The sequence below is a fragment of the Rousettus aegyptiacus genome, unplaced genomic scaffold, assembly GCF_014176215.1.
Source record: "Rousettus aegyptiacus isolate mRouAeg1 unplaced genomic scaffold, mRouAeg1.p scaffold_m13_p_2, whole genome shotgun sequence".
Lineage (NCBI taxonomy): Eukaryota > Metazoa > Chordata > Mammalia > Chiroptera > Pteropodidae > Rousettus > Rousettus aegyptiacus.
The window spans coordinates 169,766,876-169,791,300 of NW_023416295.1; the positions used below are offsets into that span (position 1 = coordinate 169,766,876).

Sequence of the window (24,425 nt, forward strand, 5' to 3'; positions counted from 1 at the left end):
AAATATGTTTTGGAAAGTCTGTGATAAATAAACTTGAGTATCTTTCTTGCAGAACTTGTCAAAGCCTTCAGTTTGCAAGCATGCATTGCGCTTTTGAATGGGAGAGGTAGAAGTGTATAATATGACCCGAACTTATTTGACCACAGACCACTTTTGCAGGAGCGATCACTCATTTCCATCTTGTAGGCCAATCTATGGGTCACTCTTTTGGGGGTGCTGTGAGCTCTAAGCCTACTTGGGCCCGTGGCCACCCCAACTGGCTTCTCTAAAGCAAGGCTTTTCTCTGCGGCACCCACCCTTGGCATCCAGACCGGGGGCCCTGTCAGCGCCCCTGGAGCTTGGCTCCCTCTCAGAGTTTCCCATTGGCTCAGCACAATTCTGTCTTCTTAGTCTTACTGAACTTGGGGTCACTCCTGCTCCAGAGACAGAGGGTTGGAGCCGAGGCCACAGCCTTGGTTCACAACTCTGCTCTGCAATCTTGGCCAGTCCCTTGGCCTTTCTGAGCCTCAGCTTCTTCATCTGTAAAATGGGACTCTGTAGCTGTTGTAGAAAAACAAGGCAGCCCACATCGAGGGCCCAGCACGGAGAGCCCTCCGTGTCAGCTTCCTCTTCCACTCTAGCGGGAGATGTGTGTGTACTTGGCTGGGGGTGTTACTCCTTAATTCTCGTTACTTTTGGGGGAAAAGTCACGGGTTTGTCTTCTCTCCCAGGGGCCCATCTGCAGGGCTCCCTGCAGACGGGCCCACAGCTCACCCCAGGAGCAGGAGCGGAGACCCTGAGGCAGTGCCCTATCTGGAGGGCCTAGTCTCCTCGCTCTGTGACAGCTTCGACGAGGGTCCTGACTCTAGCGCCAGCTGCAGTCCTGACTGGGACACCCCTGATGATACCAGCGACTTGTCCTCTGTGGTGAGCTGGGGGCGGGAGCCTGAGAGCCAGAGAGGATCACCCTTCCGTGCCAGCCCTGGGGTCCTATCCAAACTTCCAGAGGAGGGCTGAGTCTCTCACACTGGGGAACTGGGCCAAGGGTCTCTGGAGACTTAGCAGGCATCTTGGGCTCCCCAGACCACCCACCTGGGAAGGGTATGGGTCTCTGCAGGGCCGGCCCAAGAGGGCTGGGATCTGGCTGTGAAAAGATGGGGGAGTTTCAGTTGATGGGAAGCTCCATATGAATCACCAGTGGGTTCAGGCTGCCAAAACCTCTGAGGTCAAGGTCACAGAGGGCCAAGATATTGGACGTGTTGTCAGAGCAAGGATGGGATTGGCCGTGGGCCCTGCTGCGGTCATATGCTGCCGAGCCCCATGACCAGCCCCAGCAGAGCACAGAGGGCAGGGAGCAGGCTGGGGGGTGCCTGGCCAGGGCTGGGGTCCATGTAGCCCAGCAAAGAGACTCAGGGGAACTTCCTGGGCATTTACCCCTCAAAGTGCTGTTACGGGGTGGAAGAGGCAGACTATCCATGAGACCCCCAGAGGCACGTGACGGGGAAGTGGTCAGATGGCAGGCATGGGCTCAGGCTCACTGATCTCCTCTGAAGGAGAGACTTTTATGGCCCCATTTTGGGGCAAGAAAACTGAGGCTCAGAGAAGGGAAGCAGCTTAGTCGAAGCCACACATCTGGTAAGTGGTGGGGCCAGGCTTTGAACCCACTTTGCTCTGGACCCTAGGGATGTCTCTGGGGTGAGGTCTGCTATGCCAAGGCCCTCCTACCATGCAGAGTCTCACTATCCTGGGTTCACGTTCCTTCCCATGTACACCATTTCCCAGCCGTGTGACTGGACAGGTTCTTAGCTCCAATGGATGTACCTACCTAATGAGGTCTCTTGAAGATTAGCTGAGTTTATACCTGCAAAGCACCCAGGACAGTGCTGAGGATAGAATTGATGTTATTTCAATGTCATTTCCTGTCCCTTCCTTCGATCTGTCTCCTGCAGGTAGTGCAGGCCCGGGGGTCTCTCTTCTTGACACGCTTTCTCCTCCCCTCCCCGGCAGGACTGGGACATTGTCGAGAAGCAGGAGGAGGCCCCCAGCTGGGACGAGCTGGCTGTGATGATCCCTCGGAAACTGCAAGAGGGGCCGAGAACTGACAGTGCCCGAAAAGCTCCATCTCTCCTCACCCGGTCGCCCGTGGGTGGAGACCCTGCGGGCCAGAGAAAGGAGGGTGAGTCCTTCCGCCAGGCCCGGTTGGTCCCTAGCACTCCAGGTATGGCGATGGCCAAGGGGCCTGGTGCCCAGATAGCCATCTTACTGGGTACCTTGGGCACATCTTCCTTTGGCCACTCAAGTCTTAATAGTAATAGTCCCATATAATTATGGAGCAGCCATGATTTGTCAATCGACCTGCTTTAAATCCATCTTCTCACAATTGGTGGGTTAGGATTTCCAGGTTGCAAGTGGCAGAAACTGGCTGAGTGAAAAGTCTAGGGGGAGATGATTTCAGGCATGGCTAGATCCAGGTGTTCAAACGGCATCAGACATCTGGTCTCTGCTCTGCTTTCTTTTGTAGTGGTTTCCTCCTCAGCCAGACCCTCCCCCGTAATGGCATGATGAGCAGCAGGACTGTCAGGATGTATCCTACTTGCTTATTAACCCCCATAGACAGAAGGCTCAGTCTTCCCAGTGTGGGTCATATGCCCAACCTGGAGATCAGAAATGGGGGCAGCCCCCGTGCAAACCTCATGGCCTGAGAGTGGGGAAGAAAAGATGGCCCAAAGGGAATCAGGGAAAGGAAAAAGGCAGCTGATCACACCAAGCCCACAGGTGCCCATGACACTGGGCAGCATCTTGCTGGTATGTGAGCCCCATGTGCGGGACCCCAAAGCTTGGACCCTTTATCACTACTACATTGTGTTGCCTCCTAATCTGTGTCTTCGGCATCATCAGGATTTGGGGGTGTGGGTCAGGGCCTCCGTGTCCTAACCCCAGTGGGCGGTCCTGGCTTCCCATGGCTCCTATAGCATTCAATCACCAAACGTGCCGGCACTAACTATGGCTAAAATCCCGTGCTAGATGCCTTGGGTGTTCAAGAGGAGTTAGATGTGGTCCCTCCCCCAAACGGCTCATCGTCCTGTAAAGCAGGCAGGTGGGAGATGATGAGCAGAATCCAGGACAGTGCTGTAAGTGAAGGGCCGGATGGAGGGTGGGGGCAGAGGACAGAGAACTTGCCAGCCAGGGAGGGACTCAGAGGGGTACCTCCTGCACGTGGAGCTCAGGCCGAGGAAACAGCCTGGGCAAAGGCTGGGAGGTGTGAGTAGGGAGTAACCTGGTATGTACGGCTTGACCGTAGACGGGGATGTACAGTTGGGCCAGACCAGCTGGGCCTCAAGAGTCTAGCCAAGGAGTTTGGACTTTCTTCTCTACGTAGTAGGGAGCCATGGCAGGATTTTGAGGAGGAGAGTGACGTGATTGGACCTGTGCCTGAGAAAATTCACCGTGGCGAAGGCGTGAAGCACGAATTAGAGCAGGGCGAGGTTGAGGGATGAGAAACCAGTAAAGGGACTTTTGCAGCCACTGTAATGAAAACTGGTTCCAGCAGGAATCACTGACTGTTGCTAATTCCTGTGTGAAAAGTTGTTGGGGAACAGGATATTCACACAAAGGGTCACCCCTCAGATTACACATTGATTACGAGGGAAAAGGCACCCTTAGGCTGGGAAGATACGGCAGATACCACCTTACCCAAGTGGCCGCTCGGCATCCCGGTGTGGGACAGAAGAGCACCACGTCCCCCCATCCGATGCACAGGGGAGCACAGCTTTCTTCCCGAGTCTTCTTGTTAAAAACACACCGCCCGTATCTAGTCCCGACAAAACATCGTAGGTCGTTCCCAAGTTGAGGGACATTCTGCAAATAATCAACAGGACTCTTCATGAAAGACAAAAACGGCCCAGGGAGCTGTTCCCAAACGAAAGAGGCTACAGAGACAGGGAAGTAAATGCCGCGTGGGATCCCGGATTGGATCCGAGATGGGAAAAGTTATGACATTATTGGGACAGTCTGTTCTTTGTCACCACCAGTCCAGCAGCTCAGGCACCAAGTCTCACGTCACCCCAATTCCTCTTTCTTCACCCTTCATGTCCAGTTATCAGCAGTTCTAGTCAGCACTGCTTCCACAGCACGCCTCTGACCTGCTCCCTTCTTGGCATCTGTACCACTGCTCCCTGGCCAAGCCACCCCTGCCACCAGCCGGCATTATTGCCGAAGCCCCCTCAAGGCCTCCAGTTTCTGCCTGGCCCCCTTGAGTCCGTTCCCATTACAGCAGCTGAAGCCATCTTTAAAAACATTAATCATTATCTTGTCACCACCCCATGCCCTACTGCCCTGCCCCATCAGGCCCTGGGGGAGACGGTGTAGGGAGAAGTAGTAATAATACATGGAGACTAGACACCTCCCCAGTGAGAGCGCGGTGATAGGCAGGCCGGATTTGGTACTGAATACTGCTTTCTTGCTCTTAAACACATGGGCAGCATGGTGTGGGGAGCCTCACTTTGTGACTTGCTTGATCAAAGGCAGTCACCACTGTCCACCTGGTGGTAGGGTCCCAAAATGCAGGCAGTGGGCCGGGGCTCAGGAGGAATTAGCCAAATCTGCGAAGCTAGGACTCCTGACACCCCTCTCAGATTTGCACGTTTGCACGTTCCAATTTGCAAACCTCACTCCTTGAACCTACCTCTTCTCTCTTTAGATATCGGCGGTGGGAGCCGAAGTGCCGGACAGCACTGGGCGAAGCTCCGTGGGGAAAGTGGGCACTTCTTGGAGCGGCACCGGTCAGCACCAACCCAGGCTTCCTCTGCCACGCCACAGAGCGGACCTCGGGGTACCACCCCCCAGGCTTCCTCTCTCCGTCGCTCTGCCCAAAGCAATGTTGCCCAGGCTACTTCCACACAACTCAGCACCCCCCGAGCCTCCTCTCCCCAACAAACCGCCCGACGGGACAACTCCCAGACCGCATCCGGCCAACAGGATACCCCGAGGGCCTCTCCCACACAGCGGAACAGCCCCAGAGGATCCTCTCCCCCAAGAGTCGCCCCACGGGATAACCCCAGAACCTCGTCCACACAACGAAGCAGCTCTCGAGTTCCATCTTCCCCCAGAGCCACCCGACAAGACAGCTCTAGAACCTCTTCCACCCAACAGGACAACGCTCAGACTTCTTTTCGTACGTGTTCTCCCCAGCGGGAAAACTCCAGAATGTCCTGTGCCCCCTCTCCCAACCGAACCACCCAGCGAGAAAACTCCAGGACATCCTGTGCCCCACGGGACAACGCCAGAGCCCCCTCTCCCAACCGAACCACCCAGCGAGAAAACTCCAGGACATCCTGTGCCCCACGGGACAACGCCAGAGCCCCCTCTCCCAACCGAACCACCCAGCGAGAAAGTTCCAGAATCTCCTGTGCCTCTCAGGACAACGCCAGAGCCCCCTCTCCCAACCGAGCCACCCAGCGGGAAAATAGAACTTCCTGTGCCCCACAGGACAACGCCAGAGCCCCCTCTCCCAATCGAACCACCCAGCGAGAAAACTCCAAGACATCCTGTGCCCCACGGGACAACCCCAGAGCCCCCTCTCCCAACCGAGCCACCCAGCGGGAAAGCTTCAGGACATCCTGTGCCCCACGGGACAACCCCAGAGCCCCCTCTCCCAACCGAACCACCCAGCGGGAAAGCTTCAGGACATCCTGTGCCCCACGGGACAACCCCAGAGCCCCCTCTCCCAACCGAACCACCCAGCGGGAAAGCTTCAGGACATCCTGTGCCCCACGGGACAACCCCAGAGCCCCTTCTCCCAACCGAACCACCCAGCGGGAAAGCTTCAGGACATCCTGTGCCCCACGGGACAACCCCAGAGCCCCTTCTCCCAACCGAGCCACCCAGCGGGAAAGCTCCAGGACGTCCTGTGCCCCACGGGACAACCCTAGAGCCTCCTCTCCGAACCGAGCCACCCAGCAGGAAAGCTCCAGAACTTCTTGTATTCAACCGAACATCCCCAGAACCTCTTCCATCCAACGGGACAACCCTCACCCCTCTTCTTTTCGGCGGGACAACCCCGGAACCTTCTCCACTCAGTGCTCCACCCAACAGAACAATCCTGGAGCATCCTCTCCCCGTCGCTCCACTCAGCGAAACAATCCCAGGAATTCTTCTCCCCACCGTACCAACAAAGACATTCCCTGGGCCTCCTTTTCCCTCCGGCCGACCCAGAGTGATGGTCCCCGAACCTCTTCCCCGTCTCGCTCCAAGCAAAGTGAGGTTCCCTGGGCATCTATTGCTCTCCGGCCAACCCAAGGCGACAAGCCTCAGACCTCGTCTCCCACGAGACCAGCTCAGCGTGACCCACCCCAGTCCTCCAGCTCCACCCAGCACCACTCACCAACCCAGGGCACTCCCTCCTCCCACAGCCCCGGCCGCCACGGTGCCTCTCGGACTTCCTCGCCTCTGTACCCCGCTACCCGTGGGGCATCCCAGACCTCTTTGGAGTCCTCCCAGCCTCCATGGGCTGTGTGCATTGGGCACCGGGATGCCCCCCGGGCCTCTTCGCCTCCTCGCTATTTGCAACACGACCCCTTCCCCTTCTTCCCAGACCCCCGTGCCTCTGAGAGTGAATCGCCCCGCCATGAGCCACCCTATATCCCCCCGGCCGTGTGCATTGGACACCGGGATGCCCCCCGGGCCTCCTCGCCCCCTCGCCACACCCAGTTCGACCCCTTCCCTTTCCTCCCAGACACATCAGATGCTGAGAGCCAGTCCCCCCAGCATGACCCACCCCAGTTCCCCCCACCTGTATGTATTGGGTACCGCGATGCACCCCGGGCCTCCTCCCCACCACGCCAGGCCCCAGAGCCCTCCCTCTTGTTCCAGGATCTCCCCAGGGCCAGCACCGAGAGCCTTGTCCCCTCAACAGACTCTCTGCACGAGCCCCCCTACATCTCCAACCCTGTATGCATTGGGCACCGGGATGCACCCTCCTTCTCATCCCCACCACGCCAGGCCCCGGAGCCCTCCCTCTTCTTTCAGGACCCCCCTGGGACTAGTATGGAGAGCCTGGCCCCCTCCACTGACTCTCTGCGTGGCTCCCCAACGCTGCCCCCCCAGGTGTGCATCGGGCACCGGGATGCACCACGAGCCTCCTCCCCACCCCGCCACCCACCCAGCGACCTAGCGCTCCTGGCACCCTCACCGCTGCCAGGCAGCTCGGGGGGCTCCCGGGGCTCAGCACCCCCTGGGGAGACCAGACACAACTTGGAGAGGGAGGAGTACACCGTGCTGGCTGACCTGCCCCCGCCCAGAAGGCTGGCGCAGAGGAAGCCAGGGCCGCAGGGCAGCAACGGGGGCCGCGCCCGCAGCCCGGGCCGTGCGGAGGTGGAGCGCCTCTTCGGGCAAGAGCGCAGGTGAGCCCAGGGCGGGGTCGACCCTGTGGGCTGGGGGCGGGGCTGGGCAGCAGGACAGGCGGAAGGGTCCTAGGCTCAGGTTGCCGGATGGAAAGTGGATGGTGTTCAGACCCCCGCCCTGCTACTTACTGGCTGTGTGACCTTGGGCAAGTCACTTCATCAGTCTGTTTCCCCCACGTTAAGGGTCTTTTTTGACAATTAAATGATATTGCGCAGAGCCTCATGGTTAAGAGTAAAGACCAGGGTCAGACAGGCTGGAGTCAAATCCCCAATATATGTGACCTGGTAAAGCGATTTAACCTACCTGAGCCTCAGTTTCCTCGTCTGTAAAACTAGAACATTAGTACATTAAATAAATGAGGTTAAACTCTCAGACCCTTTATTGGATCCAGAGTCACAGGTTTATTTATTTATTTCCTCCTTACGTGAGGGACAAGAAGGTGCCCATGATTTTTTTCTGCCTTACCAACGAAAACTCACAGGTACCCATGCCTCCCAGAAAACAGATGTCAACTTAAAACCTATGGCCAGAGCCATTATTTTGAATAAGAGAACTCAGAGTCCCAGACTTTTTAGAGGTTAAAGGTTACTTTTCTGGGACGTGGGGGCCATGCCTGGCGTCCAGGTATCCTGCGAGTCTCCTGGGTCTGGCAGCGCTGCTCACGCAGGAGGTTTACTACCCAGTAGAGCATCTGCTTTTCCGCAGCCGTGGGGAGGGGAAACGTTCCCCTGACCTGGCTGAGATTTCTTTCTCCATCAGTTCCAGCCTTGGAATTTTCAGGATCAGAGCTGGAATTCCATTAGTTAGGGTCAAGAGAACAACAATAAAAGTAGGACTAGAGGTCTCGAAACTTTTGGTGTACAGTGAATTATAGAGTATTTATTGAGACCAAGTTGTACAACCATTACCACAATCTCACTTTAGAACGTATCCCTTAACCGACAGAGCAGGAAGAGTTCGCATCCAGAATCCCTCTTTGTTGTCCTGTAGGCGACGACGTTTTCTCTTAGATTTGACTCTGCATGATAAACCATCTCTTATTCTTCAAATGTCCTTTTTCAGTCAGTTCAATCCATTTGCTATCCAGTGACAATGTTTATGGTTTCCAGCATTAATGTTCTTTCTTTGGCCTTAAAAAAAAAAATCTAATAGGTTCATAGCAAAATTGAGTAGAAAGTGCAGCGTTCCTTCACGCCCCCCGTCGCCCTCACAGGCTTCCCCCACGATCGCATCCCCACCACAGGGGTACGTTTGTTACAAACCGTGAACCTACATGACACGTTATCACTCAAAGTCCATCGGTTACATTAGGGCTCACTCTGAGTGGCCTACATTCTGTGAGTTCGGACAGATGTATAATGACATGTATTCACCATGACGATATACAGAATAGTTTTACTGCACTAAAACCCCGCTTCGTCATTGCCCGTTTACGATTACTATTTTTAGTCCAATGTTAATTTGCGTACTTTGACTTTATCTGATAACTTAGTAGGGATACTGCGGTCTTTAAGCCAAAGTTAAATTTTTGTTCTTTTTTTTCTTACTGAGATAACTGTTAGAGAGATAAAGGTTTATAATTAAAGTCCAGAATGTTTATACTTTTATTAATCATTTAATTGTTTTTACATAGATACTTTTATTCGTTTTATTTTATTCTCTCGGAATAGATTGTTTACCTTTTTTAAGCTTTATTGAAGTATACTTGATATATAAAAATTGCATATATGTAACATATATATTTTGGTGAAATAGATTATTTACCTTTAAACCAAAATTTTATAACTTACCGAGTAATTACATTTTCTCCTGTTGTATGGCACTTCTCCAAGTAGAATACCATTTGTCCCCTGAAGATGAAATTTTACAACCTATTTAAGTATGTGGAAGGGACAGACTGACATTTATGAGTGGGTGGCTATAGAGCCATTCTTTCATTTTCTCCCTTTTATTCATTCAACATGTATTTATTGAGCATCTACTCTGTCCACACATCGTTCTAACTGAAGCCTTAAAGAGTTATCACAGTAAAGCATTAGGAATTTTGGCTTGATACCTTCATTTTCCCCCAGGTGCCTTTAGAATCTCTTATCTTAGAATCATATAAGCACTTCTTAGTCTCTTGAATTGAAAACAGAGCCTCCGTGGAATTTGCTGGACTTGACAACAGCTTTGTCCTTTAATGCTCTCTGGAGGCGGGAGAGCCCATCTGAACTTCCAAAGGAAACGCATTTCCTTTGTCGCCCTCGGTGTACCCACACCGACCCTCGGGAACAGGATGGTTGGCCCCAGAGTGCTGTTGCTTCAGCATCAGAAAGGCTGGGCCTCTGTTGGCGGCTCGGAATCTTCCTGATTTCTTCGGTCCTATCTCTCAGTTCCACATGGGAGACACTTCTCAGGAGGCATCGAGCAAGCGGGAGTTTATATGGAGAATGCACTCGCTTGTGGGGAAACGCTGAGGATTCTCCACTGTTGTCCTCCCTACCCGGTCACGTTTGGGGTTTTTGCTTCACAGAGGCCCCTACACCCAGGTTCTGAGGCAGATGCACCTCAAGGCCCCAGATCTCACAGAACAAGGAACCTCTCTCTCTTCAAATTAGATTAAAAATGGAAACTGACTAGGCAGCTCTCAAACTTGGAAACATCTGCTCCAGAGTAGGGAGCTTTGGTTCCCTGTGGATCAATTGCCAAAAACTGCTAAAAACTTCAGTTACTTTATGGACCCAATTCTAATGACATTGGCGAAAACTGTAAGACAATGACAGACCCCAAGTCCAACATTTATTTACTATCCAGAGCCCTTATAGAGTTTCAGCATGGTTCCCAAGCTGGGGACAGACTGCTGGGCACGGTCCCCTCTCAGAACTGCGTAGAAGTTCCTCTCACTTCCCTTTCTGTTGGCTCAGTCAAGGCTCAGACCCGGGTTATCTCTCAGGCTTCTCCCAGCTCTCTTGGGCCACCAGAGACACAGCTCCATTTGTCACTTTAGATGGAGCCAGACTCTCGAACTCTGTTGGACTAGGTAAACAGTGGAGTGGTCAGGGCTTTTGTTTTGACCCCTTACGTATGGGAGAGGACAGATGGGCACAGATTCTATTCAGTGTTCCTGTTTCAACAGAGATGTCACGTTAAATACCAATAACCATGGCTACCAATGATTACGCAAGACAACTGAGTGGAGCTAGGGACTTTTCATAGCTTAGAGGTCATCTTCGTCAGACGTGGCAGCAATCCCTGAAGTCCAGGTGTCTTAGAGATGACATTTGCAGAGATAGTTTATGTTGGCCTTCTTGGAATTGTGCAGGAAGAGAACATTTCTTCTTTCTGATTTTGCTAAGAGCTCTGTTACCTACAGCCAGGGTGGCCTGGAGTTGCCAATGCCAAGTGCAGGGGAATAAAGGTGGGCCTGGGAAGTCCAAAACTTACGGTGTGGACAGGAAGAGGGCGGAAAGAGTGGAATGTGAGGGCCTGTAACATTCCGCATCTCCCATTCCCACCTCACGGGCTGCGTGAGATGAAAGGAGGTGGGCCAAGCGCGTGGCACCTGGAACAGGGGAAGCGCTCAATAAATGTTTGCTGTTACGATCATGTGTGAACAGTGCCTGGTAACCAGTAGGTGCTCAATAAATTTAATTCCCACGAAGACCAGTCTAACGTTTCTGGGGCTAAGAGGTGGGCTGCTGTCTGGGTAGCAGTCAGAAATAGAAAGTACCGAGTGAGACAGGAGGCGGTCAAGGCCAAGGCTGAGCCTCCAGCTTTGCTCATCTCTTTTCTCATTTAATCTTCACAATAGTCCCACGAGGCAGGTAGAGCTGTGTCAACCATCGCCATTTTTCAGAAGGGGATACTGAGGCCCTGAGAGACTCATCCCCCATTTGGGGCCGTTTAGCTGTGGATCCCTGGATCTCCCACATCTTCTCCCATTGGGGGTGGGAGTAGAGGAGGTGGGGTGCTGGGAGTGGAACAGTCCCAAAGGCCCTCAGAGGGGCGGCTGCATTTGCTCATAGGAAGTCCGAGGCACCGGGGGCCTTCCAGGCCCGGGACGAGGGGCGGTCGCAGAGGCCCAGCCAAGGTCAGAGCCAACTTCTCCGAAGACAGTCCAGCCCTGCTCTCAGCAGGGAGGTGAGCACTGCCAGCCTGCCCCAGGCCCCTGCACCCCAAGGGGTGAGCCACTGCTCCTCCCCTCCCTTAGGTGCAGGCAGGGGTCCTGGGAGGGGAGGGCCTTTATGAAAGGGTTAGAGTTCCAGTTATGGGTGTCCAGCTTTCCCCTCTCCCAAAGAGCCAGCAGCTCTTGGCAAAATTGAGAAGGACCCCAAATTAATCCTTTGACAACAGCTCTTCGGCGCTGTTCCCTTCCTTTATTAGGTAGCTGCTGCTGCCTTGAGTTTGCAGGGAAAGCCTCGGAGGCATCCATCTGGTTCTAAGGGCTGTCTGTCTCTTCCAGAGTGAAAATTTGTGTGTTTAAGAAACGCTTAGAGGGCAAGGCCCAACCCAGTGGAACATAGTATTGTGGTGGAAATTTCGGCACCTGATAGCCCAGGTTGGAATCAATATCTTGGGGGAGGGGGAGCCAGAAAAGTGAGCAGCTCTTCGCAGATCTCTTTCCAGAACTGAGGAAAGTGGGTGAGAGGGAAGAGCTGACACCCCTGGGGGAAAATACAGAGACTCTAGGTACTTTTTGACCTGTTTGAATCCAGGCTGCTGTGGGGACACAGCTTGCCTGTCCCTGAGGCCTGGCTAAGAGCCCAGTTTCCTGTGCTCCTAGACAGAAGCTTCCCAGTCAGGGTCCTGGAGCCTCACCCACAACCTCACCTCATTCTCAGGTAACCACGCCCCTTGCGAAGCAGGCAGAGCCAGCCCGGAGCCGAGCAGAGCCCCCTCATCCCAGGAGCCCCAAGAGGCAGCCCGAGGGGGACCGGCGGTTCCAGGGTTCCTCACCACCCCCAAGGACATCAGCCAGGACCTCTGAGAGGGAGCGGCGGACAGAGAGACCTCCAGAGAGTGGCTGGGCTGGTCCAAGACGGCCTCTTGGGGGGTGGCAGAGCCAGGAGGAGCTGCCAGGGTCTCAGGGCCCTCACAGACACCTGGAGAGAGGCTGGAACAGCCAGGAGGAGGGCCCAGGCCTGGGGGGCTGGCAAGAACTCAAGGAGCCCAGTCAGGGGGCTGTCAGAGCCCCAGAGGGAACATGTAGGGGCCCTCCCAGAGAGTCTGAGGAGAGCTGGGGGCAGCTGAGTGGCCCCCCTTGCCACAGGGGGCAGTCAGAGGCTTGGACGGGGCCCCCTAGTAATGGGTTGCAAGAGTCCCCTGACAGGCCAGCATGGAGGGGCTGGGGCAGCCTTCAAGAGCTGTTCAGTCCTCACCAGCCTATGAGCTCCCCAAACTCCAGGGAAGGCCCAGCAGAGTTCTCAAAATCCTGGAAGCCTGAGACACCCACAGCTATGGGCTGGGGAACGGAGGGAGAATGCCCGCACCTGCATGGCCCTGAGAGGCGACCTGGGCTTGACTGGAGGGACCTGCTAAGCCTTCTAGGGGTACCCAGAGAGGGGGCCTCAGCCCGCAGGGAGGAGCCAACGCTCACTTCCTATCTTCCAAGGCTTAACTGGGAAGGCCTCTTGGAGCTCCTGCAGGCCCAGCTACCTCGAAAGGACCCAGCTGGACACTGGGGTAGCCCAACCACAGCTTCAGGGCCAGAGCTGGCTTCTCCAGGCACAAAGGATGCCTTGGAACAAGAGCGACACAGCCAGCCTTCAGGGTGGACGGAGCCCATCCTAGTCAATGGACACAGCCCCGACCAGTGGCCGCAGAGCTTGGCCCAGCCACCCAGCCCTGCCTGCATCTCCACCCAGTGGCCAAAGACCAAAGTGACGAGTGGACCAGAGACCTCAATTATGGCTGGTCTGGAGGAGCAGGATCATCTGGGGAGCAGGAGCCCTGCAGGGGGCCCCAGCTCATCAGTGTGGGAGGTAAGTCAGCCTTGCTTCTGATGGGGAAGCCCAACAGGCGGCCTCGCCCCAGACAAATGTCCTTAGAAAGGCCTCCTCTCAGCCCCTGCACACCCTCCAAAGCTCAGCCCTACTCCTCTCTCCTGACGGAAACCTTTGCCAGCCCCCAAAGTGAACAGCAGTGATAACACTGACCAACACTTCCGTGGGCTTTAACTATGTGCTAAACCCTGGCCTGCATGTTTTATGGATATTTTCCCCCACTTAATTTTCATAGCCACCCGATGAGAAAGGCACTGTCTCAATTTACAAATAAGGAAACTGAGGCAGATATTAAGTCACTTGCCCAGGATTACACACCTGGGGCGAGCGTGGACCCCAGTTCTGCTCGGTGACGATTGCCCTCAGGCCTCAAGCGGGACGCTCTGGGCAGGGCCGTCTCCGCTCCCAGCCCCGCTCTACCTGGCTTGTGTTGACTCTGGTGTCTCATGCCTGACCCTGGCTGGGACTGCAGCCCGTGTGGTCGTGTCCCCGCCCCCTGCAGTATTCCAAGTTCCTCAAAGTCCAGGACGGCCTCACGTACCCCCTCTGACCCCTACAGATTCTTTCAGGCACAGAGAAGAGGTTGGGTAAATGCTCGTTGGTTTGAGTCGGCTGCTGAGACAGGCTGCTTAAGTGAGGACCCACCAAGTCCCTTTCCTGCCTCCTTGGCCCAGCGCAGAGTCACAGAGTCAGTGGTACTCTGGTGCTGCTTGGAGCATTTATCCGAAGGTGGTGGTGGGTGGGGAGGGTCCTGGAGGCCAGAGACCTGCAGGCTGCCTCTGCTTCTTGGGAATGCAGCATGTAGTTCTGGACTCCCAGCTTCTCCTGGTCCTGGTCTTCTCCTGTGTGGTAGGATCAACTGCTTCCCTGACAGCCACCTCTGGGATGATGTGAGGCTCCTGCTCATTCAGCTAACCCTCCTCCTCTCCTCGATGTGCAGTCCAGCGCCACCTCCCCCATGGAAGACAGGAGGGTTTGTGGTGTGCCAGGCCCTGGGCCCAGTGCTTACATGCTCTGCCTTTACAAAGCTCAGCCCTGTTAGGCATTTGCTGGGGATCATACCCATATAAGTCATGAGAAAAAAGATCACAATGTCAGCTCCAAAGCCCAAGCCTACCGTGTCGTGAGGCCCCAGAGCCCATGGCAGGACTACAGAGTCCCCTCCCCTGTATTTCCCTACGGCTTTTATCCATTTGCTTTCTAATTAATTCAATGCACAGACACCAGAGATGCAGGGATGAGCCAACTAGGTCCTGCCCTTAGAACAAAGTGGGGTTTTGGGGGTCCCTAAACAAGAAGATGCTGTGAGGCTCGTTAGGGAGGCAGGTGGACCGCAGGCGGCCCAGGGAGAGTGGGATGCCACTAAACGCTGGGATGCTGCAGGCCGGCTGGGTCAAAGGGAAGAGGGAGGGTTGAAAGATTCTTCAGCTAGATTTATTCCATGGTAAGGCTCGGGTCCCTGGGACGTTAGGAGGTGGCACCTGGGGAAGGGCTTAAGGGCATTTCACGGATGACAGCAGAGGCACTGACCGGGTCCTGCTGGGGCTCCAGCTGCTCGCCCTCTATGAAAATCCTTGCCATGGCATTTAAGGCCTCCTGGCCTTCCTTCCACCCCAGATTAGCCCTCTGGTTGTGCGGAGCGGGCTGCGGAGCTCTGCAAGCACATCCCCCTGCCCTTGCACATGCTGTTCCCCTTCCCCAGGATGCTCTTCCCTTCCGTCTCCACTCACCAAACGCCTGCTTATTATGAGTTCAAGTCCTGTTCTAAGACGCCTTCTCAGGTCGGTGATGTCTCCCTTCTGGGCTTGGTGGTTCTGCTACTCCATCTGGTCACATCTAGTTGTCATTTCCCCCATAAGTAACACCAGCTCAAAGGAGGCAAAAGCGATGCCGACTCTGTCTCTATACCTCTGGCCCCAGCCCAAGGCCTGACACAAGGAGGAACTCGGCTCAGTGGATGGGTTGATCAGTGAATACATAGAGGCTTAAATGCATGCAAGGAACCAATGGAAAATGGGAGGGTCACTGGGTAGACGATGGATCAATGATAGATGATAGATGTGTTAATGAGTGACGATAAGTGATACATGCTGGACACCTGATGAATAGGGTGATGAATGGACGGATGGATACATGTTGGGTAGACTATGGATGGATGGATGTTGCATGGATGGGTAAGTGTTGTGGAATATGGATGATGAATGGTGAATGAACATTGGATGGGTAGATGGATGATGGACGAATGGATGTTGGATAGATTGAGGAAGGATACATGGATGTAAGATGGATGGATAGATGATGAGTAGAGGATGGATGTATAAATGGGATAATGGATGTTGGATAGATGCGTGGATGGATAATGTCAGATGGATGTTGAATGGATAGATAGATATGCGGATCTATTGATGTTGGATGCCAGATGGATGTTGGATGGATAGAGGATGAATGGATGGATATGAAGGTGGATAGATAAATGGAAATGGGAGTAACATGGACTAAGATGTGTTCTTTCTTATCTCCAGTTCCAATCAGAAGAGCCTGAGGAGTCAGAACCAGGAGGAGGCCAGGACTCACTGACTGACCAGAAGCAGGCAGACTCGGTAGTTGGGTCTTGGGTGTGAGCCCATGGGGAGGGGAAGGGAAGGAAATCAGATTGGAGGTGGGCTGAGGTCCTCAGATAGCCTCTGGGGTCATCCAGACCAAAGTGGACTCTGCCATGGGGTCATCTGTATACATGCTGGGGCCTTGAGAATAGGGGCTCTAGTGGATCTGGGTAGCAGAGCCACCTTCTGCTTTAGAGGCCTGGGTGGGGTCATAGCCCAGGGCTCTGTTTTTAACTCATTAGAATGCTTTGAAAAAGTTAGCTAGAATGCCCTCCTTGCAAATGGCAGTTTGGCCCTGATAGTCTCTGAAGGCAAGATCCCTTCTGGTTCTGGAGGGCTGGCCAGGCCAGGAGAAAGAGTAGAGCTTCCAGGAGCTGGAGCTAGAGAAGTGCTGAAGAGAGTCGAGGAGGTGCCACAGTCAGCAGGACCTGGACAGTTTCCAGGGTCTTGGGGTAGGAGAGATGTATGCAGGCGGTGGGACCCACTGACGCTGCTCTGAGGCCTGGCTGCAGCTGGAGTGTATTGCTCTGCCCCGCCCCTCCCTGTGACCTGCCAAACAGACTGTTCTCATCACCCTCAGCCTCCAGAGAGGTGAGCTCAGAGCCAAGGGCTTGGGGCAGCCAGAAGCAGGGGGAAGGAGACAGGCTGTTTGGGGCTATGCTTTCCTTATCCTGCTGTTATTCTGCTGTTCCCCATGCCACCTTCTGAGAAGCTGGGCGTGACAGGGGGCATCTGTCTAGCAGCCTGGAGCCTCTAACTCTGGCCCTGCTGCTAGTCAGAGTTGGGGGGATTCCGCCCAAGTCCTCACTGTGTACATGAGGAAAGAAGGGGCAGGGGTGTTGTCCTAGGTCACACAGCCAGTCAGTGGCTAGACTCAAACTAGAACTGGGTCTTGGGACCCTCACCCAGTGTTCTCTCTGCAACCTGCTCCCCACTTCCTGGCCCTGCCCTGATTCTTTGTGTGGCTTTGCGCAGCAGCAGCAGCAGCAGAAGCAGCAGCAGCGCCAGCGTTCCAAGCGCCTGGGGGCCAGTCTTCCCATCTGCGAAATGGGAGGGGACGGGGTCTGATCTCTAAAGGCACTTCCAGCTCTCACAGGGGCCCTGACAACTTTGCTCTTCCTCTTTCTGGGTTATTTCTTCATACTTCCTGGAGTCAGGGTTTCGTGAACAAAGAGGAAATAATAATATAGGGGTCCCCTCTAGCCTCCACAAAATGGGCCTATCCCAGTAGTACGGAAAACCTCCCAATCTACCCCCAGGCAGCCTGGGATGGACAGAATTGAAAATTGCCTTATTCGTTCATTCATTCACATGCGCCTAGGGAGCAACTTCTGCATGTCTGGGTGTGGGCAGAGGTGGATCAGAGCACTAGCTTGGAGCTCGCAGTCCGGCGGTCAGAGCCATGTTGGGGGATGTGGCGGCAAGGCGGCGCGGTCATTCCCAAAGCCCTCCTGGACCTGTGCTTTGATGCTTCATGTTCCGTCTCTGGTGAAGCTCTCGGTTCCAGAGTCAGGACACCTGATCTCTCTCCTACCTCTGTCTGCTCTATGACTTCGGGCAAACGCCTCTGCTTGGCTGGAGCCTGTTTCCTCCAAAGGCAGCACATTTGGGGGCCTGCGGGGAGGGCTTTGTGTGGCTCTAGGTGCCTGTGATTCATTCCTTTCACAAAGGTGAGGCAAGTAGGCAGATGGGAGATTTGGGACCGAGGGGGCCCTCGTATGACCTCTTGGAGAAACTGGAAATATGTAGTTATATGTTAAATCTCTTGATTCTTTAACAATAGACCCTAACGTAAAATAATCTGAAAACCCTGTGCGGGTTGAACACACATCTGTAGCCTGCTGGCCACCTGGGGTTCGACTCTGGGGTGGTGAAGTGCATGTCCCCATGGGTACTGAGCCCCAAGAGCCCTGTCAGGCAAACACCATATAGTGTGAACAAGGTAACAAGCTCTGTTCTCTGTAGCTCTGGGAGAGAAGGAAGATGGGAACCCTGGCCCTTTGAGGTGGGCATGAAAGAATGAGCTGGGGAGGCTCTAGTCAGGGACTCCCCCATCCTGCCAAAGGGACCTGGGGGCCAACACTGGACCCTGTTTGACAGGCAGACAAGAGACCGACAGAGGGCAAGGCTGGGAGCCCGCTCAAGGGCCGACTGGTGACCTCCTGGCGGATGCCCGGTGACCGTCCCACGCTGTTCAATCCGTTCCTGCTGTCTCTGGGGGTCCTCAGGTGGCAAAGGGTAGGCTGGCTCCAGCGGGATGGAAGGGGTAGGGGTGGGGAGAGAGGGGGAGGAGAGGGAAGGGGTCGGTGTTAGTCAAAGAAGAGAGAGTGGGGCCTGAAAGTGAGGGTCCACGTGGAAAAGGAGATAAAAGCAGAGTACCGAGCACCCGCTGGTATCTGCAAGTGAGTGGGATTCCCCACTTCCAGGGCGAGGGGCGATCGAGTAACCTATGCAGTTGAAAACTCCCCATCAGCGACCAGACCAAGGGGAGCCAGGTTGGCGGGGAGGGGAGAGGAAGGAGGGCCTGCGAGGGGCTCTGGGATTGCAAAGTGTGTCTCAGTTCTGGGCCTGAGCCAGTTTCACAAACATCTGGCATTACGTAACCCATCTTTTGCCCAAAGAGGCTGTAAACACTCAGGCCTCTGGTTCGGGGTTTCCTCAAGGGCAGGGAGGGGAGGCAGCTGTGACTTGTTCCTGCTTGCCCCCTCCACAGCTAGCGAGAAGGGGCCTAGCCATCTCCAGGAGCTGCTGGCTGGCTCGTGGGGTCTCTTCTTTCCACGACAGGAGGACTCTGGTCCTCGTGTTGGCTCTCCTCCTCTGCCATCACTAGACTAGCTCATTAGAGACCATTTACCTATTTTACAGATGAAGGGACTAAGGCTCCGGGAAGCCAGTAGACTTGCCTGAGGTCAAAAGGCTAGGGCTTAGAGGAGCCAGCCTCTTGCTGATTTTCCTCATTTCTAGATTAGAGAAAGGCTGCAGCCAAACTCAATGAGCCTCAGTTGCCACATCTATCTAATGGGGAAAAGTCCATGCAGACACTAGGGGCTGGAGAGAGGGCTCAGGGAGATCAAGATGCAGAGAAGTATGATGGAGGTGGGGACAGCACGTCCAAACACTAACTTTCCCATCCACTTCATAATTTCCTCTCTACTGCCCTTTGGGGGTTAAAGCGAGAGGGTGTTCAGAAAACCGCTGGGTGGTATCTTCAAGCCAGGAGCAGGAATTACCTTATCAGCCTAACCAAAGGTCACCAACAGGAAGCAGCTCTGGTGGAGAGAGAGGAAGAGAAATGGGGAAAGGCCTCTGGGGAAATAATGCTGCTGATGATAACCAGTATTTATTGTGTACCTACTATGTGCTCAGTTGTGTTCAGTGCCCAGAATGCCTGATTGTTTTAATCCTCACCAATAGGCATATCAGGTACTGTACATATTGTCCATCTGACAGATGAGGAAATGAAGCTGGTTCTAGGTCACACAAGAGGCAGAGCTGAGATTCGAGATGCCCTCGCCATCTCTGTGCATCTGGCCCTCCCTGAGTCCTCCCTGCAGCCCCGAGAGTCTCCACAGATTTCCCCCATTAGACAGATGTGGCGACTGAGGCTTAGCGAGTTTGCACCTTTTCTCTCATCTGGGAATGAGGAGAATGAGGAGCTGAAGGACAGAACTGGCTGCCAGTGGAGACTCCCAGACAGTTATTTAGAGCAGCTTCAAATATCTCTCAAGCTGGATAGTGAAATTAGTCTAAGGTCAAAAGCTAGGAAGCCTGGGCTTGAGTTCTATCTCTGCACTAATTTTGTGGCTTTGGGCCATTGTCTCCCCTCTCCTAGCCTCACATTGTTATCCTCGATAGAGTAATGGTTTGAGACTGAATTACCCCAAAGTGTGGTGGCACTGTTTAATAACTCACTCCCTGGTCCCTAAGCCTATGCCATCTCTGTCTGACCAGGGCAAGTCGTGGTAAGGGAGTCATTCCTTCATTTGTGCTGTCATTCATTTGACCAATGTTTACTAAAGACCTACTGGGAGTTGAGGCCCTGGGCTTGCCTCTGAGGTATAGACAAAAAACACTGCATCCCTGCTGACAAGGAAAGCAATTTGGTGAGGACACAGACATGTGATTGGTTAGCACACAGTGCAGTCATCACGTTAGTAGAGGAAAGTACAGATTCAGGGAGCGCTCAGCAAGGAGAGGATAACTCTGTGCTGGGGGCATTTTGGCTTCCTTTGGTCTGAGACTTGAAGGATGAGAAGGAATTTTCCAGGCAAACAAATATTTAGAGGAAGGGGAGGGAGAGTAAAGGAGAGTATGTGTGTGTCGGGTGGAGGGGGGCGGCACACAGAAGACAGGAAAGGAAATGTTCCAAACATGGCAGAGAACAACATGTGCAGTCTCATCAGAGATACAAAGGACCTGGCTCATTCTGGGAAGTCTCAGCAGTCCAGCGTTGTGTACCCTGGCATGTAAAATGTGTGTGTATAAAGATGGAGGACAGCAGGCGGGGGCCAGATCGTGATGGATGCCGACTGCCTGGAATAAGAATATAGAGCTGATTTATTAGCACTGGGGAATTGCTAAACTTTGAGCAGGGCAGTGATCTATCTGATCACTGGGTTGAGAGTCCTAGAAATGGAGTCCCGGAAGCCAGGAAATCAGTAAGGAGCCCAAGCCACTGGACCAAGGCACGGGTGGTAGATTTGTTCACTTACTCTCCAAAGGACCAAATGCCTGAGTGAGGTACAGGGGTAGGGTAGGAAACTCAGCATGGGGGTGCAGAAGGCCAGTGTCTAGAGGAATATGAGCTTATCCTTGGCTTCATCCTCAGGGTGGAGGAGAGACTCCCAGTGAGAAATACTGGAAATGATCTTCAGCTCCCTGGGCTTCCATTTCTTTATCTGGGAAATGGGGATAGGAATTATAATTATGATAGCAATAATTTTTGACCCCAAACTGAGATGGCAGAATAATTGAAATGTCAGTTATTCCAAGCTCCCCTGCAACCCTACCAAAGGATAGCTAGGTAGGGATAAAGGGGTTTGTCCTAGTACTTTAAATTAACACTTAATCCTTATAGAGACCCTATGAGATAATAGCATTACCCCATTTAACAGAGGCTGAAGCTGAGGCACAGAGAGATAAGTAGTACCTTGTACGATCTGAATCACAATGGCACACAAGCTACTACATTCATTTAGGGTCTAATTCTACCAAGGTCCCTCCACTACTGCAGGGCTTAGCTGAGCTCCTGCAGGCCGGAAGCCTCTTAAAAACTGCCAAGTACTCTGGGAACGTAGGTGTACACCTATACCCAAGAATCCAAAACGAGGTTCTTAAGCCCAGAAAGATCTGCTCATAAGGAGGGCGCATTTGGGGAAGACCCTACCACCATTCCAGAACTCTGTGTGAAGATTGCTAGGAATGCCGCCTCTTACTACCGGGTGACCTCGAGCGAGTCGGCTCATCTCTCTGAACCTGTTTCCTCAGTAAAATGGGGACGAGGACATCTTCCTGTCAGGGCTGTGGTGAGGACGAAAGTCTATTACATAGGTAAAGCAGGACTCGGTGAATGGGACACAATGAACTGTTAGTGCTGGGTGCTTTGCCCATGTCCCCTTCAAACCGAGGCGCCAAGCCCTAGTGGACCATTGCTGCGTCCGGCGGCTCCCGGCTAGGGCGGAGGAGACGTAGCCGGGACGACGTGGGGGCCACACCCCACACTCCGTCGCGGTAGCCGGACGGAGTCACCTGCACTACCGGCCGTTCTTCCGCTCAGCGCGCCTGCGGCCGGAGCTCGGACCGCCTCCCTCTCCCTCCCCACCCCGCCCCCACCGGCCCGCCAGGCCCTCCCTCGCGTGCCCGTCCCGTCGCCGCAGGCCCCGCCCCCAGCCTGTCCCGCGCTCCCATTGGCCAGCCCTCGGCCCCCGCCGCTGTTTGTCCCAACTTCCCCGCCGCTCATTGGCCGGCCCGGGTCCTCCCAGGAAGTTTGAAAAAAAAAAAAGTTTTATGGGCGGATGGAAGGGGCCGGGGCAGCACCGGGGAAGGGTAGGGCCGGAGAAGCGGCGACGGGCGGCCGAGAGGGGTGGCGGTGGCGGTGGCGGGAATCCCGCGCCGCTCAGCCCGGCCGCAGAGCCCTTTCCACCTTCCTGCCTCCTGCTCCCGCTGCCCCGGGGCGCCGCCATGACGGTGAGTACTCCCAGGGGGCAGCTCCTCCTCTCCCCAGGCCGGGATGAGAGCGACGGCCCGAGTCAGCCGCTCCCCTCCTGAGCAGCCCCCTCCTCACTTCCCGGAGGCGAGAGAAGGTCTCGACCGGAAGACGGGGAGACTCCAGCGGCAGGGCTGGCCGTCCTGCCTTACCTTCTCTCAGCCTCCTCCCTACCTTTCCGGCCCAGGAGCCTGGGCGACCCCGAGGACATGAGAACGCCTGGTCCCAGGCACCCCCTTCCTCATTTTTGCGCGGCCAGTCACGACTGATATAGGGTGGCTCTCCCACCTCCCCTCCTGCCCCCTTGGTGAAGACCTGACCTGATTCCCCCAAGCTTCGAGATCCTTAGGGGTTCTCCGGGCTCCGGACGGTGGGAGGAGCGGAGATGGACCTGGCCCGGGGCTGGAGAGAGGCGCCCCCTGGCTCAGATGGGTCGTGCTGACCTGGGCCTGGGAACACCGCCCATCGGCATGGGCGCTGGCCGGAGGTTGGGTGGGTGAGAAGGGGCCGCCGCGTCCCATCGTTTCTGGGAGCTCATCCCAGGATTTTTGAAGCGGCATGATACCATGGTCTCCCGGGCTTGCCCATTCGCAGAGGCGCTGGGGCTTTGGGTGGAACAAGCCCGGGAGTGGGGGTGGGGGACGTCTTGGCGGGATTTGTCTTTCTCTTGGGGGATGAACCCTAGTTCCATCAATATCTGTGCCTTATTGTGCGTCCCACAGCTAGGTTCACCAATATTCCCATTTGACACTCGGATAAACAGGCTTGGGGAGAGGCTTTGGTGAGTTGCCTGACTGTAAGGAGGAGTAGCCCCTTTCCAGGTCATTCTGGCCCTGTGTTGTTCTGGAAGGGAAGGGCAGGGCTGCTTTTGGTTTCTAACTAGTGCCCTGGGGAGGCTCCGACATCTGATGGGGAGAGGGGAGTTGAGCGAAGTGTGTTGTGCGTGCGCCTGTCCCCTTTTTAGGAAAGTGAGTGGAGTGGACTGGGTTGCTAGGGATGGTGGCCGCGGTTGCTGAGAGGGGCCCCTGCCCTGTGAGTGTGATGACCTGGCCACTGCCTGGACTTCCTCAGCCTCCGCACATCCTGCCACCTCCCTGCTGGCCCTTCCTGTCCTCAGCAGCTTCCCCTGCCCCATCAGAGAGCAGAGAGGGATGTGGGGGGAGGAGCTGAGCCAGTGTCCTTTTCCCCCCACCCCAGGGTACCTGCCACGCCCTGAACTAGGTGCTTTCACTTGATCAGAGTCGATCCTCTGAGGTGGATGGCAACTCCCCATCCAACAGGTGAGGAGGGCACTTAGCTGTGGAGAGGTGAAGTAACATGCACCAAGTGACACAGCTGGGCCCTGCTGAGCCAGAATTGGTATCCGGGGTTGTCCCAGTTTTCTCTGTGGGGCAAGATAAGTGTACACAGTTGCCTCTCCCGGGGAAGCACGTGCTCAGCAAGGATGAAGCTGCTAGGGGTAGCATGTGGGGTGCTGGAAGGAGGGACAGCACGGCCCTGCTGGTGGGAGAAGCTTTGCTGTGATTACAGGACTTCGTCAGGTGGAAGTGGACTGAGGGTGCGAACAGTGTGAACAAAGGCTGGCGGTTACATTTGGGAATGGCAAAAACATAGAAAAGGCTCTTGGAGAAAAGGGGCCAGTCAAAGGCCAGGAAAAGCAGCTTGGCCTTTGGTCAGGGGCATTGGGGAGCCGTGAAGGGTTTTGAGCAGATAGGAAGCTGACGCTCACCACCGACAGTGTTTGGTGGTCTCAGCCTAGCTGCCTGCAGACCTGAGCCTGCTCCAGGCTGGTGTCCCTCTTATACCTTCCTCACACCCTTTCTCTTTCTCCCGCCCATCTCTCTACCTAAGGGATCTGTAGAGATCAAGCAGCAAAGGAGCTGTGAATGGGTAAATGCATAGAGGCTTTGGGAAACCAGGCGGAGAGTCGGGATCCACTCCACCTCCTGCCTGAGCCCAGTGCAGCCTTATTCCAGAGCCTCGTTCCCCAACCACTCCCTGGCATCAAATTATATACCTGTTCACTTGTTTACTGTTTGTCCCTCTCCTGTGACTTCCACCAGGACAGGATCCACATCTCTTATTCACAGTTGACTTCCTGGTCTAGAACAGTGTGCGATGCTTAAAAAAAGAAAAGAAAAAAGACTCCATAAACATTCTCCAAGCCCCTGGGTCCTGGGGCAGGGGAGTGAACGGTGCACGTTCCTGCCTCTGAGTTGCTTCTAGTAGAGCCTGCGAGGGACACGTAAATGG

At 54.7% G+C, this 24,425-nt stretch overlaps 1 protein-coding gene across 2 annotated transcripts in view; it reads left to right on the top strand.

Moving 5' to 3' along the window:
- LOC107519246 (TRIO and F-actin binding protein) overlaps positions 1 to 24,425 on the top strand; it is a 57,310-nt gene that overhangs the window by 10,531 nt on the left and 22,354 nt on the right. Inside the window, exons 5-11 of one of the 2 annotated variants that reach the window (XM_036237471.1) lie at positions 711 to 906; positions 1,987 to 2,155; positions 4,679 to 7,379; positions 11,388 to 11,502; positions 12,204 to 13,343; positions 15,887 to 15,964; positions 18,068 to 18,205. In XM_036237471.1, the coding sequence (XP_036093364.1) occupies positions 711 to 906; positions 1,987 to 2,155; positions 4,679 to 7,379; positions 11,388 to 11,502; positions 12,204 to 13,343; positions 15,887 to 15,964; positions 18,068 to 18,205 (4,537 nt within the window). Of the gene's footprint in view, positions 1 to 710; positions 907 to 1,986; positions 2,156 to 4,678; positions 7,380 to 11,387; positions 11,503 to 12,203; positions 13,344 to 15,886; positions 15,965 to 18,067; positions 18,206 to 21,973; positions 22,154 to 24,425 lie in introns of those variants that run through there. The other variant, XM_036237472.1, reaches the window with a different exon arrangement.